General features: G+C 56.3%; 1 protein-coding gene across 1 annotated transcript; it reads left to right on the forward strand.

The window, feature by feature from the left end:
- Window positions 1-1,024: 1,024 nt before the first annotated feature.
- TSPAN18 (tetraspanin 18) lies at window positions 1,025-14,203 on the forward strand. Its single transcript, XM_040980148.1, has 7 exons — window positions 1,025-2,271; window positions 4,672-4,866; window positions 10,153-10,227; window positions 10,947-11,045; window positions 11,463-11,645; window positions 12,879-12,962; window positions 14,156-14,203. Exons 1-7 carry the CDS (start codon window positions 2,209-2,211, stop codon window positions 14,201-14,203), a joined length of 747 nt encoding a protein of 248 aa, XP_040836082.1. The 5' UTR covers window positions 1,025-2,208.
- Window positions 14,204-14,529: the final 326 nt, after the last annotated feature.

Raw genomic sequence — 14,529 nt, forward strand, 5'->3', positions numbered from 1 at the left:
GAAGGAAGGAAGGAAGGGAGGGAGGGAGGGAGGAAGAAAGAATGGACGAAAGAAAGGGAAGGGAAGGGAAGGGGAGGGGAGGGGAGGGGAGGGGAGGGGAGGGGAGGGAAGGGGTGTTGTCCCCAGATAGGGTGGCCCTGCTGGTACACCACCTGCTAAGCTCTTCTTCCACAGTGTCCTCCCTGCGGCTGCACAGTGCCAAGGGGAAGGGGCCCTCCTGGGAACAAAGCCCTGCCCCATTTCCACCCCAGGGGCCAGAGGCCAGTACCTCAAGCAAATGCCAAGTATGCCTGTCAGCCCCCCTCCAGGGCCCCTGAGTGCTGTCATGGCCACTGCCCTTCCCAGGTTGGCTGCTGGGCAGACTGCAGGGTCACTGGTGGAGGCCATAGGAGGAGGGACAGCGAGGCCTCGGCCATGCTTCTGGGAGGGGGAATTGTCTTGGCTTACTGAAGGGGGTGTTGGTTCTTGGGCAAAGGAGACTGAGTGCCCACCATGTACCCAGGAGCTCTGACACTGCTTCCTACAAGCTGTGTGGCCTTGGGCAAAGTCCTCAGCCCCTCTGGTCTTCTGTCTTCTGTCTCCCTGGTTGTTGCAGGAATTGAGATGATATACACCAAGCAAGTGACACTGCACCTGGCTCCTCAAACACGGGCTGCTATGGTTGTTGTTTCTAAAAAGAGTTATTTATTTATTTACTTATTTGAAAGGTAGATTGCCCAAAAAAAAGAGACAGAAAGAGAGAGATCTCCCATCCACAGTTCACTCCCCAAATGCCAGAAAAGCCAGAGCTGGGCCAGGCTCTCCATCTGGAGCCTGGAGCCAGCTGGAGCCAGGAACTCCATCAGGTCTCTCATGTGGGTGGCAGAGGCCCAAGCGCCTGGGCCATCTCCCACTGCCCTCCAAGGCACATTAGCAAGAAACTAGATGGGAAGCAGGGCAGCTGGGACTCGAACTAGCGCATTAACCGGAGATATCTGTGTTGTAACTGCAGCTTAACAGACCACACCACATCTCCCAGCTCTCTGATTTATTTGAAATTGACTGAGAATAGTTGTGTCTCGGGTGCAATGTGATGTTTAATGTCTCCAATATTACAATAATGCTTATGATGTTAGCACAATGTTTATGATGGTATTAATAAATAAGCCTCACAGACTCACTCACCCGACTTTGGGGATGAAATTGAGTCCAGCTGTGGCCCGTGGGAGGACATAGCAGCTGCAGAACTCAAAGAGGCACCATCTCCCCGAATCCATCCTCCCCCATGCTTTGCTGCAAGTCCTACCCTAATGGCACATCCAAAGGGAACTCAGGACTGGCTAGGAGGCCAGCCCTACCCAGCCTTGATGACCATGGGACAGGGGCACATTGTTGTCCTCTGGGTCTCAGGTGTTGCATCTGTCACGGATTGCTACTCCCAGCCCTGAGCAATGATGAAGAAAGTGTGGGTGCCTTCTCTCCCTTGGGGGCTGGGTTTGCGAGATAGTGCCAGGCATGCTATAAGGTGCTTAGTTAATACTGGCTGGACAGCACTGTGTTAAAAAATGTACCACCTCCCTGCCTTGGGCACCCATTTAAGCAGGGATGGGGAGGTCTTGGGTTGGAGGGCCTGGTGAGCTCCACTTCCTGGTCATGTCTATTCCTTTCCTGACCACACCCACCTGACTGGCACCTGGGGCCAGCGTGGTCAGCCCTGTGGCTGGAGGGTGCATGCAGGGAAGTGTGTTGGGCCTGGGTTCTGATCCCAGCTTGTGGCCTGAGGTGCTGAGCCTGCGTATTCACATCTCCCAGATGGACAGGCAGAAGGCTCATCACACCTGCCGTCTGTGAGCTGCCACCACCACCAGTCTGGACACCATGCTGGGCCTCTGACCAAGCTCTCAGTCCATCTCTGCTCTTCCTGGAGGAAGAGTCAGCTTTCCTCTCCAGCTTCAAGTGGGCAAGTCAGTTTGCTCAGGGTCCCACAGCAAATACCATGCAGCCAATGTATATACCGAAGCAGGCAGGATCCAGCCTAACCTCTGCTTCCTCCACCCGCATGGAACCCATCGCCACCCCCACATGCCAAGGCAAATTCTCAGCTCTCCTGTTCCCCAAGAGTGGCTGCCGGGACCTCTCTGGAGAGGGTCAGGATGGCAGCTGTATTTCTGGGCAAGGTCCCCAGCATGGAGATGCTGAGGTGTCTTTGTGTATCACAGGTGGAGCACCATGGAGGGCGACTGTCTGAGCTGCATGAAGTACCTGATGTTTGTTTTTAATTTCTTCATATTTGTGAGTATCCCTGGGTTGCCCCAGGCTCCCTGCTGGACAGACATGGCTTCTTCTGCCTTGAAAATACTCCTGTGGGCTGTAGATCTGGGGCAGGACCAGAGCCAGCAGCACTGGAGGCAGAACTTAAAAAGACAAGGAGTGCCCCACGGTGGCCACCGCACTCCCAAGAGCCCACCAGTGTCCCACAGAGCTGGGGCTGGACATGCCCTGTGAAAAGTCGGGGATGCCATCATGGGATGTAACTCCTGACAGGCAGAGGGGGTGGAGAAGAGGGGTGGGGCCATCCAGAGGGAAGATACCTCCCCCAGCTTCCCACACCACGGCTACGTTTGCCTCATCCAGAGCTGCAGAGGCTGAGCAATGAGGCTGCTGACTTAGCAACCTCGCTGGGCCAGGAGGGCATCCAAACAAAGCCAAGGAAGTTTCCATCCAGCTCCCCTCTCAGGGCCTCAACAGGTGGCTGACCTCAGAAGGTGCTTGGGAGAGTAAGCCAGAGTAGGTTACTGAGAGCCTACTGCACTGTGGCACACAAGGTCAAGCCCTTTTTCTAGCCAGCCTGTAGGTCACACACGGTAGGAAGCGACAGGTACACCCAGGGGCCCAGAACCTTCTGGAAGGTTCTGCTCAGGCCTGGGCAGCCTCCCAGGGGCAGAACTGTGGACTCTCCTGACTCTGAGTCAGTCTTTCAGATTTAATAATACTCAGTGCTACTGATGTCCTGCAGGGTCCACGCCTGGGCGAGAACAGAGGCCTCCCTCTCTGGCCCTGATTCACCCTTCTCTCTTATATTTTTAAAAACATTTTTATGAATTTCTATTATCTTGCAAGAGAAAGAGAATGTTCCCAATCACTGATTCCCCCCACCCACCCGACCCCCCGCCCAGAGGCTCACAGCATCTGGGACTGGACCAAGCTGAAGCCAGGAGTTGGGGAATCCCTCCAGGTATCCCGTGGGAGTGGCAGGGACTCCAGTTAGTTAATTTCTTGATATCCCTGCTGCCTCCTAGGGCACTGGAATTGGGAGCAGAGCTGGGACAGGAACCCAGCTCTCCTCTAAGGGATGCAGGCATCCGCCTATGAATTAGACAATCTAGCCCCTTCCATATATGCTTGCTACCCTAAAAAGAGCCAGGAGCACTGAGGACTTGAATTTTAGACCCAAGTCCTCTGTTTGGCCCTCAGCATGATTCAGATAAGCCCATTCCTCCTCCAGCCCCAGCAGCCCCACAGCCCAGGGCCACCTTAGCCTGTGTCTGAGCCCCCTTTGAAGCAGCAGAATTTAGCATACACTTGTTGAACCCTCAATCATCCTACAGCAATGTGGAGGAGCAGGTTTTCTGTGTGGGGAGGAGACAAACTCAGCACAGCAGGTGACTACCTGGACTGGTCATTGGCCACTCCTGCAGTCTGCCCTTCTCTCTCCCTGCTGCACCACCCAGGGCCCCTCTGGGCTCCTTGCCTCTTTTCCATGCCTTGACGGCACCCCAAACTGTCTCCCAAGTCATGCAATTCCTTGCTCAGTTGACCAGGGTCTTCGGTGATGTCACGGCTCAGCGGCTGTCCAGCACAGCTTGCAGGTGCCTCCGTTGCTCCCAATCTCAGACCCCTCTGTGGCTCCCAACCTCAGATCCCTTTGGTATTAACCTTTAAGTTTCCTTGTGACATGACCACTTCCAGTCCTTGTCTGCACCCCAGAAACCCAGAATGGAGACTGGCTGACATTGGTTAATCATGTCCATGTGCCTTCTGGCCTCCCTTCCTCAGAAGGTGCCCCATTGGATTGTCCTTTAAAATGTGAGAAGTCTGAAGCTCAGAGAGGTGAAGCCACTTGCCCAAGATCATACAGCTAATGAGTAGCACAGCCTCTTGTGTGTATCGGCTGCCCTGGTGCAGAGAAGAGCGAGGCGTGGGGCGCGGAGGCCCGTGAGGCCCACCCTTGCTCTTCTGGTGAGAGCCTGGGGTGACTTGCCGGCTCTGCTAGTCACTGTGTGGACCGGACAGGCCAGCGTCTTCAGTGAAGGTCATGGGCGTCTCTCAAGTGTCCCTCCAGGCTCCCTGGTCACTCGCTGTGTGACCTCCAGCCATCTGGGAGCCTTTTCTGGGCCTCAGTGTAGAATCAGAGGACTTGAGGCCCCGCAGTGCTGAGTTCTATGCAACCAATCTGTTCCATGAACAGCTGAGGTGGGGTGTAGCCCAGAAACTGGGCTCTGAGGAAAGAGTACCCCCCCAAATTCCAGACCAACTAAAACCACTGCTGGGACTGTGACTCACCTTGCTAAGGGAGCCCCTGCCCAGTGCTGGGCCTCTGTCCCATCCATGTTGCCTGACCTTTGACCTCCGTGTCTGCTCTTTCTCCCTCCCATTCCCACCCCCCACATCCCCTCCTCCCCTCACGAGCAGCTGGGCGGGGCCTGCCTGCTGGGCGTCGGCATCTGGGTCCTGGTGGATCCCACGGGCTTCCGGGAGATCGTGGCAGCCAACCCCCTGCTCATCACTGGCGCCTACATCCTCCTGGCCATGGGGGGTCTGCTGTTCCTGCTCGGTTTCCTGGGCTGCTGCGGGGCTGTGCGTGAGAACAAGTGTCTGCTTCTGTTTGTGAGTATCCATGCCCCCATGCGCACCCATGGGTGCTCCGGGGTGGGAGGGCTGGGCAGTGGGCATGGTGTGGAGTGGGGCTGCTTGCTTTGGTTCAGGAACCTCGTACTAGGGGTGCAGAGAGGACTATGGATGGCAAAAGAGACTAGGATCAGTGTGTCCAGCCCAGAGCCCCATGGGAAGTCTATGGCTTAGGGGGTGGAGCTGAAATCTTGGGTCATGACCCTGCCACCACCATGCCTGTGGGAATGGTCATGCAGCGGCCCTTCCTCTTGCCCTCTGTACTTTGCTTCATGTCAGGGCCTTTGAGTGATGCATGCTCTAGGCTACAGTGAGAGCCATTGAGCTGCCCTCCGGCAACAGGGAGCCCCCAACCTTGACTTCAAGCCTTCTTTGGAGGAGGGTTCCGTTTCTAGCCCCAGCTGGAGACTGACCTTGACCTGCAGGTTGTGAACAGCCAGGTCCTGAGCCATTGACATTGGCCCCAAGGCTCTTTTGTTTGCCTGCCAAGACTGTAATACCTGCCCCCTTAGTAGCATCGCTGAGACTGCTGGTGGATGCAGCGCCTGCCGTCACACATTCAGTTCTAGAGTAGAGAAAGGGCCCGTCTCTGAAGGCTGCTTACTTATTAAATAAACTTGAACTGTTGTCCAGGGCACAGAAGATGCACGGTGGGGTGGATGGGGCAGGGGTGGATGGCCTGAGGCTGGGGGAACAGAGGTGATGACACCATAGTGGCGGGCAGACCTGATTCTGAGCGTGTACCTGCCCCTCCCCTCTAGCTGGGTAGCTCCAGACTAGTTTCTTGACCTCTCTGAGCCTGATGGAGAGGGAAAGATGGTGCCTCCTGGCAACCAATGCCTGGGTGACATGGCCCAGCTAGGGACTGCTGGGAAGCAGAGATGTGGCTAAGATGAGAACACACGGCCCGGCCCTCGCCCCTAGCCCAGTGAGATGCTGCACATCCTGAGAGGAAGTGAAATGGGCTGTGAAATGAGCGGCCAGGGAGCTTGGGGACGCCCCACTTCCTAGCAACATCAACCTGTGAACTTTTCCTATGGACACATTGGAAAGACACGTGTACCCCCTGGTGGAGGCTCAGGGCACTGAAGCGTCTTGGCTGGGGAGCTTGGAGGGGAACTTGAAGTCCTGGGATCCTGACACTGCAAATCGTCCTTTTCCCTGCCACACCCTGGTCCCGGGGGGCTTATCCATGGCTAATGAGCCAGGATCTGAAGCCTAGACAGGAAGCCAAGCCGGCACTGTTGGCAGGGAGCAGGCAGGGGCCTTGGCTTAAGAGGCTTGTAGCAAGCCTGCCAGCTGGCTGAACAAGACCTCAGTCCCTATGCGCTACAGGACACAGCCAGGCTCTGGAACGGCACCAAGTCGGCCCTGTGTCCTCGTGCGGGAGGTCTGACCTGGCTGCTGACTTTCCCCAGCCCCTTTGTCATCTCCTTCCCTTTATCTCTCCTCAGTTTTCAGGTGTTTCTGTAGCTCCGCGTCTCCCCATCCCCGTCTCCAGTCTCACCATGTCCACCCCTGCCCCATGCGATGCCTCTGTCCTGCCCTCTCCTTGCCTCTGCCCAGCTCTTCTCCCTGTCCCCTTTGAAGCATGGCAGCTGCTCACTTGAGGTCGCGGTGCAGATTAGAGCATCCTGTCTCCTAGGCTAAGGGGGTCGCAGGCTTCTAGCCTGGAACAAATCCAGATGGGCTAAAATTCTCCTAAAATCATGTGCATAATGCTATGTCATGGTGTGTGTGTGTGTGTGTGTGTGTGTGTGTGTGTGTGTGTGTGTGTGTGTGTGTGTACGTATGCTGTGTGAGCATGCTGTGTTAAAGCACTGTGCCTTATGTGTGTATGCACACACATGTATGGGGTGAGAATGCACACAGTGCAGCACATGTAAAGTGTGCATGTGTGTGTTGTGTGTGAAGTGGCTACAGGTGTGCTGTGAGTGTGTCTAGACAATGGAGTGTGGGAAAATACAGCTGCTGGAGAGAGGCACAGTGGTTTCTAGAAGGTTTCCAAAAATGGTTGCCACCTAGAATGTAAGATGCACTTAAGTTTCTCCACCTGAATCCAGCAAGAGAAGGGTGTGGAGGCTCCAAGAAGCAAGGAGGGAGGCTTGGCCTGTGTTGAGAGTGGCTGAGGAAGAACAGTGTTAGACACGGCAGGAATGTTGGCTGAGAGAAGAGCAAGCTGGGAGCTAGGGGCTCCCGGAGCCTCCCTGTCCCTTTCTGAGGCTGCAAAACCTGAGGCCCTAGGACAGTCTGAGCCGTGGGAGCACATTCCTTGCTGATGTCCATGCGGGAGGATACATTTCCAGACTGGATCCTGTGGATCGATTTCCCAGCATCCGTGGCCAATAGGCAAGTCCAGCTGAACTTTTGTGGTAACTCTTTCTCCTGATTTGCTCTCCTTTGAGTATAGTTATGATGCTTTGCATCCAGTTTATTTAAATAGTTGAATTTTTTGCTGGAGTCCAGCTCCAGCTGAGTTTGGAACTCACAAGGGGTGCGTGGATGAGGCACAAAGAAAGACGGACCACTAGGATTTCATGATCATAATGGACAATGCACAAAAGCTGTCCGCTTTATTTATACAAAATCAGTCAAACTCTGGCTCAGACTCTATCCGTCATGGTCAAGTGGGTGTTTCTAAAGATAACTCTGCCATTTGTTTCACCTTAGGCCAGGAAGTTATTCATCCTGGTGCCCGTGGTTAGGAAAAAGTTCTCAATAGATGGTGCGTATCAATCAGTAACACATTCCTACTACAATCCTCATTCTTGTGTCAGTTAAGGAAGGAAAGACTTCACAGAGGAGGGACCTAAAGATCAAAGAAAGAGGGAAAGAATAGATTCCCACTTACACCTGGGGACAGAACACCCTTGATTAGCATATGGTCAATGGGGGAGGGAAAACCCTAAGCATAGGTTCCCACTACGCCTGGGGACAGCAAGAATAAAAGGCCCTTTGGCTAAAACAGTATCAGCAACATCAACTTCCAAGTAAATATTAACTCCGCAGAGGCAGACAATGCCTAAATAGATTATAGAATTCTCAGTGGGGTCGCTGGGTGTCCATGCAAAGAGAGGCAGAGCTCATTCAGGTGGTCCTAGAGACATCCCAAACAGCGGGAAGTTCCTGGCAGCCCTGCCTGCAATGGAACAATACTCTTCACACCTTCCTGTCTTCCACACCCATCACACGGACCCCAGCAATTTTTAAAGTATGTTGTAGTGAAGACATGCAAAGTTGGGAAGGACATGGTAAAAAGGGCTGAACGTATTTTTTTAAGTGTTTATTGATTTTTTAAACTCTATTTGAAAGTCAGAATGAGAGAAAGAACTTTGTATCTACTAATTCACTCCCCAAATGCTCACAATAGCCAGGACTGGGGCCAGGAGCCCGGAACTCCTCCAGGTCTCTCCTCTGAGTGGCCCAGGGCCCAAGCACTTGGGCCATCTTGTGCTGCCTCCCAAGATGCATCAGAAGGGAGCTAGATCAGAGCTGAATTACTGGGGACCCAAGTCAGCACGTCAGTAGGGGATAAAGGGGTCCCAAGCAGCACTCCGTGACAGTCATCCTGAGATGCCCGCCTTGGTGAGGGAGATGACTCAACTGAGTTGGGCATGGGGCATGTCGCCGGAGAAGGGCTAATTAGAAAGAGACCTGAAAGCAGACACTGCTCCTAGGCAGCAGGCTGGAAGAGTGTGGAAATGCTCCCTGGGGTGGGGGGGAGTGAAACCGCGGTGTCCACCCTGAGCTGGTGTCCCCAAGTAAGTTGGATGTTCAGAAAGAATTGCTACCAAATGGCGTCTCGGACCAATGGGATGAGGTTAGACCAGCTCCAGGTCGGACAACTTATAGGGGAGCTCCTCCAGTCCTCACACTGTGAAGCAGCCTGGGGGTTGGCAGGGTGGCACTGTTGCCACTGTGGGGGGCATGCCAGTAAACCTCCCTGTGTCATGTGCTCTCACACACTCAGAACACCTCTCAGCCAGTGTGCTAGGGGAGCCCCTCTCCCACGTGGCAGCAATGGCAGGGAAGTCTGTGTCCCTGCTTCCTCTAGGGAAGCCATAAGTTGCCCCCCTCCTGTCCCTTCCACAACGCTCCACCCCATGCACCCTGGCACTGTGTCTGCCTGCATGTGTCTGCTTGTCAGTAGTGGATACTGTGCCTGACACAGAGCCAGTGCTCTGTGGAGAGCCCCGGAAGGAAGGGACAGAGAGAAAGTGGCACCAAGTGTTAGGAAAAGCCTGACTCTGGGGGTTCAGGGCTATGGGATCCACCACTTAACTTCTAGAACTCGGCACTGACTCACAAGAGAGGCCCCAGGCCATCGGGGAACCTTCAGCCTGAGGTTCTGGGGTTTTGGGGATAGCATGGTGCTAAGAGACTGCCCTGGCATCAGCATATTCTAGTATGCATCAAGTAGTTATGCCAGCTCAGGCAAAGCGCAACTGCTTAGAGTCACAGCCCCCAGCAGTGAGTGGGAAAGAGGCTGCTGCTAAAAGCCCCTGTTTCCCCACACCCCGTAGGCTGCCCAGAAAGTTCCCAGGCCTGGGTGGTCAGGCCTCAGCCCGGGGGTGCTGCTAAGGTTTTGCAGGGATACACTTGCCAGTACCAGTGCCCGGGCACAACAGTGTGCTTTCTCTGTGTTCTCAGCAGCCATCCGAGCCACCCGCAGCTGCCAACCTTAGACAAAGCATCTTGTCTTCTTCCATTCATCAAAACCACACTCAGTCACTACAGATCTCATGCATGTGCCCCCCCCCCCCAGAGTGCTGGGCTCCTCAGATACATGATGCTTGTGTCATTTGCCTCACTTGTGGTTGAGAACCGTGCAAGTACCTCATCCCAACTCCCAGTGAGCGGGTAGCGGGTAGGAGGGCTTGTGGCAAAGGTCTCCTGCAGTGGAGCTGAGGGAGCACATATCACCAGCCCAGCGGATGTGCCAGGGCCTCTGCCAGAAGTCTCCATCACTGTCCCCAGAGAGGAGCAGCTGGAGAGGTGGAGGACTCGACACGCAGCGGCCACCCAGCCCGGGAGTAGGGCAGCCTGATGAAATGAGACCGTGGGGACTGTAGCATCATGGTCAAGTACAGACAGCAGGCCTGTTCTAAGGGTGGCCTGTGGATGTGACTTACATGAAGATCATCTGGCTTGTGGCAGTGAAGTGGGATGCTGGCCCAGACTGTGGCACAAAGGGAGGCGTGTTTCCCCCCACCCCTACCCCATGGCCAGGCCGGGCACTCAGGAACCCACCTCCTCTCGTTTCAGTTCTTTCTGTTCATCCTGATTATCTTCCTGGCAGAGCTCTCCGCAGCCATCCTAGCCTTCATCTTCAGGGAAAACGTAAGCACCAGTGCCCCAGGCTCTGCCCCTCTTACTAGCACCTGCGAGCCCCACCCTTCTTCAGAGGGTCTCAGGGCTGGCAGACTCCCTCATCCAGTGTGTGCAACCCATATCATGACCAACAGCACAGCCAGCCTCTTTCTGCAAAGGCTTTTCTAGAAGGTTCCAGGAGACCTTTACGAATCTGCACTGCCAAAGCATTGGATGCCCAGGCTGTGTCCCCGACCCTGGCATCCACACTGTTCTCTTGGCACAACGTGGCCCCTGACTCCATCCATGCCCCCCTGATGCCAGGGTCCCCAACCTCTACTGAGTTAACCTTCTCCCAGGAGTGCCCAGGTTCCCAGCCCCTCAGTGATAGCCTGGGCTCAGGAGGGGCAAGGGAGCTGTCCTGGGGGACAGAGGTGGGGATGGGTGGAGGCATCTGGCTGTGGGCAGAGAGTGGGGCCCAGTCAGCCAGACAAAGGATGGTCAGTCTTCAGGAAAATATTTGGTGAGCGGGAGTATCTTATAAAAACAACTCTGGGAACCATGGTTCAAGTCCAAGACAGCCCCCCTTCCCCGCTGAGAAAAGCTACAGGGGACCCTTGCCTCAGGCATCAGGGGTGCACACCGAGTGGGTGCTCCCACTCCCCAATCTAGAGCAGATGGCAGGAGGGCACATGGGTGAGGGGCTGCACCCAGCTGCCCGGTCTCAGCCACTCACCCTCTGCCACCAGCTCACCCGCGAGTTCTTCACCAAGGAGCTCACCAAACACTACCAGGGCAACAATGACACAGACATCTTCTCTGCCACCTGGAACTCGGTCATGATCACGGTGAGTGACCATTTGGAGCTGCCTGGCCCAGGGCACCTGCTCCTCCCTGTTCCCACGCCTGTACCAGACATCAGCAATCGACCACAGCCCTCATCCACCCTGCATGCCAGGCAACCCTGACAGTGGATTATAGCTTGAAGTTGGGGTGCAACCTGTTTGGTTACCCTGGCTGGGGTCTCCCAAGCTATGGTAACATAGTAACAGTTTCTTGGGCACTTACCAAGTGCATGTTAAGGTAGGAATTGCCACTGCCATGGATGGCTTGGAGAAGTTGAGTGGCTTCTCCAGGGTCATACAGGAAGGGCAGGCAAAGCCAGACCCTCAGCCCCGTTGGGGTCTTTGGAGGGGCTCAGTTCTCCTGTGCCGGGGCGGCTCCTCCCCTCCCCCCACTCCCATGCCTTCTCTTTGCTCTTCTAGTTCGGCTGCTGTGGGGTCAACGGGCCCGAGGACTTCAAGGTTGCATCGGTGTTCCGACTCCTGAGCGTGGACAGTGATGATGTGCCCGAAGCGTGCTGCCGCCGGGAGCCCCAGGCCCGGGACGGGGTCCTGCTGAGTAGGGAGGAGTGCCTCCTGGGAAGAAGCCCTTTTCTTAACCAGCAGGTACCTGGCTGGGAGGGTGGTGGTGGCACTCCCCTGGAATTGCATGGAAGGTGTCGCTGTGACCTGGACAGGACTGGCCAGAGGCCATGGCATTGCCCTGAGATCATGGACCCAAGTAGGGGAAAGCAGGGTGGCAGGTGGCCCAGGGCTCGCATGGTCACGGACTGGCTCTGAGATGACTACCTTGGCCACTGGTTACCAAGGTCAGGAGGAGGTGCTCCCTGTAAGCTACTTCATGGGGGTGCTGATCAGCCATGCGTTGTGTGTTGGAGCAGCTTCTGTTTACTAGGGGGGAAGGGGGCAGGCAGAGGGAGTGAAGGGCTATCCAGGGGTGGGCTCTGAACAGGCCCAGGCCCACTAAGGCAGAGTAGGCCCTGCTGATACCCAGCTCCCTGCATTTTGCAGTAGAGCCCCAGGGAGTACGGACGGCTCAGGGCAGACCCCGCTTCCCCTCCTCCTGTGGGTGCTGGGGCTGCAGTTCTTTGCCTCCCTTCCTGTAGGTCAAAGGCAGGTAAGCCTATTGGTTGCTGCTCCCCCCACCTCCACTCACCACTGAGTGCTGCAGTGACCATATGCAGGGAGAGCACCTAAGTGAGGGTGGTGGTGGCCATCCATTCTGCCCCATCCCTCACCAGCCCCCAGCAGGGTGTCTCAATACCCACCCCGGGAAGTCTAGGGGCCTGAAGGCCATTTGGTGCTGTGGTCTGTGGTTGGGATGGAATGGGTAGGGCCCAGGTGCACTGTGGCAGGTGCAGGCCGAGCGAGGCCTCCCAAACCTGCCCGTCCCTCCAGGTACCATGTGTGACCAGGTCAACCAGGTGCTCAGGAAAGGACCCAATGCCTTGCATGTTCCCTTTGAGGTTACGTGTGGAAGAGTGAGACAGAGAGAAAGAGCTCAGACACCTGCCCCTGCTGGGGATCTGCTCACAGAAGTTTGTAGAGAATTTCCCAAGATCTCTGTCCCTGTCGTTGTGACATCAGGCAGGCATGCTCTGCAGCTGGCAGCTTTTGGCCTTGCCCTAGCAGCTGGTGGTGAGGCTGTCGGATGGCAGGGTCTGTGGGCTGCCTCTGTCCCACCTCCTCCCCACTGTCCCATCCTAAGAGGCTCTTGGCAGGCAGACCCCGTACCATCTGAGTTCCAGGGCCGCTTGCCACACACCCTGTTTCTTACACTGCCCTCTGAGCCTGCCCTACCCCCCAGCTGCTGCTTCACCTCTGGCCCTTCCCCCGCAGGGCTGCTACACAGTCATCCTCAATGCCTTCGAGACCTATGTCTACCTGGCTGGAGCCCTGGCCATCGGGGTCCTGGCCATTGAGGTAGGTGGGGACCCCCACTTCTGCTGCTACAGGAGCAGGGAGCCTCATGTGCAGCCTGGGGCAGAACCCCTCTCCCCATGGCCTGTACCCCCAAGCCTCCCAATCCCCCCGCCTGTGGGCACTGTGGATGGTCAGCTGCTGGATCACCCTGGTATCCCCGACAGGTGACACTTGGGAGGCCCTAAGAGTGCCCCTCCACTTTCCCAGCTCCACATTAAAAATGTGCCTTGGCAGAGGGGGCAGGGGCTGCAGCCACTGATTCCAGGTAGTCCCCTTCTCTGGGTGGACGCTCAGTGCTTAGGGTGGGACGTGGGACCCTCACAGTGGCAGTCCTAGCCTCTTTCCCTGGGGGGGTCCCAGCGCACCTCTCCCAAGGCAAGCTGCTGCAGACTTCACAGTCACCACCAGGTGGCGTGCTGCCCTGGGGCGACTGGAACACAGCATAGCCCAGTACCTCCCAGGCCAGCAAGGAGCTCTGCCCCGCCACAGAGGGTCCCCAGCATGCCCCTGGCTCACAGGGCCATGAAGGGAGCCTGGTCCTCAGCTCGCCATCCTTTGAGCACATGGCCACATCAAGGCACCTTGCTTGGTTTCCTATTGTGCGATTTTGTGGGAGAAAGAGTGGGAATGTGCATTCCTACCTGCCTGGCCTGAGGGGCAGCGACCTCTGTGGTCGGAAGGTTGTCCCTGAATCGGGGTCTCTGTTGATCTCACTTCTAGGGTTCTTGTCAGATATCCAGGACAGAGCCAGTGGGCTGAGGGGGTTGCAGCCATCCTGCCTATTCACAATGTGGGTCACTTTTTATTAAGCGACATGTTATTGCAACATTAGAGAACTGCCATGCGTGTCACTCACAGTGCCCTGCGAACTACACAAGTAGTGATGAGCATGGGCTCTGGGCTCCGAATGCCCAAACTGGAACCCTAACTGCCTCCTTCCCTCTCCCACCATGTGCTGTGTGACCTTGGTCAGTTGAGTGACCTCTCTGTGCCTCGCTGCCTCCTCAGACAGAGAAGGGAAGCGCTGTGTCAGGGTCCCTGCTGGCGAGTCAGGGAGCTGGATCTGCACCCATGGGTCCATGTTTTGAGTCCTTCCTGGAGTGGTAACCCTGGGGTGGGATGGGCAGCCCAGTGCAGGGTCACGGTACCCACCTGCCTGCCTACCGTCAGGCTGACCTCTGCTTTCTCCACAGCTGTGCGTCATGGTCTTCGCCATGTGCCTCTTCCGGGGCATCCAGTAGAAGAGCATGGCCTGAAGACTCACCCTCCCACATCCGCCCAGCCCCCAGCGCCCTCCCCTCCCCTCTGCCCCCTTAGCCCCAGGGGAGGAGACGGGGCCACCAAGCACGGCCAGGGGAAGGGAGGGGGGAGAGAACTATTTTTTTTAACAAAAAAAAAAAAAATGAAGACAAAGTGCAGACGGGCGCACCTTGGCCCGGACACCAGGACAGGTGCTGTGGGCACTCCCCCACGGACCCCAGTGTCCGCCCCAGGACCAGGTCTGCTCCGGAGACCAGTCCCAGATCCCCCTGCTCCACGACCCGGCCAGACCCTGCTGCCCCGCCCC

Source organism: Ochotona curzoniae, unplaced genomic scaffold, assembly GCF_017591425.1.
Source record: "Ochotona curzoniae isolate NIBS_2020 unplaced genomic scaffold, NIBS_Ocur_1.0 contig_3432, whole genome shotgun sequence".
Taxonomy (NCBI): domain Eukaryota; kingdom Metazoa; phylum Chordata; class Mammalia; order Lagomorpha; family Ochotonidae; genus Ochotona; species Ochotona curzoniae.

What these genes read in the sequence shown, in the direction of transcription:
- TSPAN18 (XM_040980148.1), top strand. Translation starts at nt 2,209, where the DNA reads ATGGAGGGCGACTGTCTGAGCTGCATGAAGTACCTGATGTTTGTTTTT. An exon ending in TTTTTAATTTCTTCATATTT is followed by an intron (nt 2,272 to 4,671) that starts GTGAGTATCCCT and finishes CCTCACGAGCAG; the next exon opens with CTGGGCGGGGCCTGCCTGCT. An exon ending in GCCCTTTTCTTAACCAGCAG is followed by an intron (nt 11,646 to 12,878) that starts GTACCTGGCTGG and finishes CTTCCCCCGCAG; the next exon opens with GGCTGCTACACAGTCATCCT.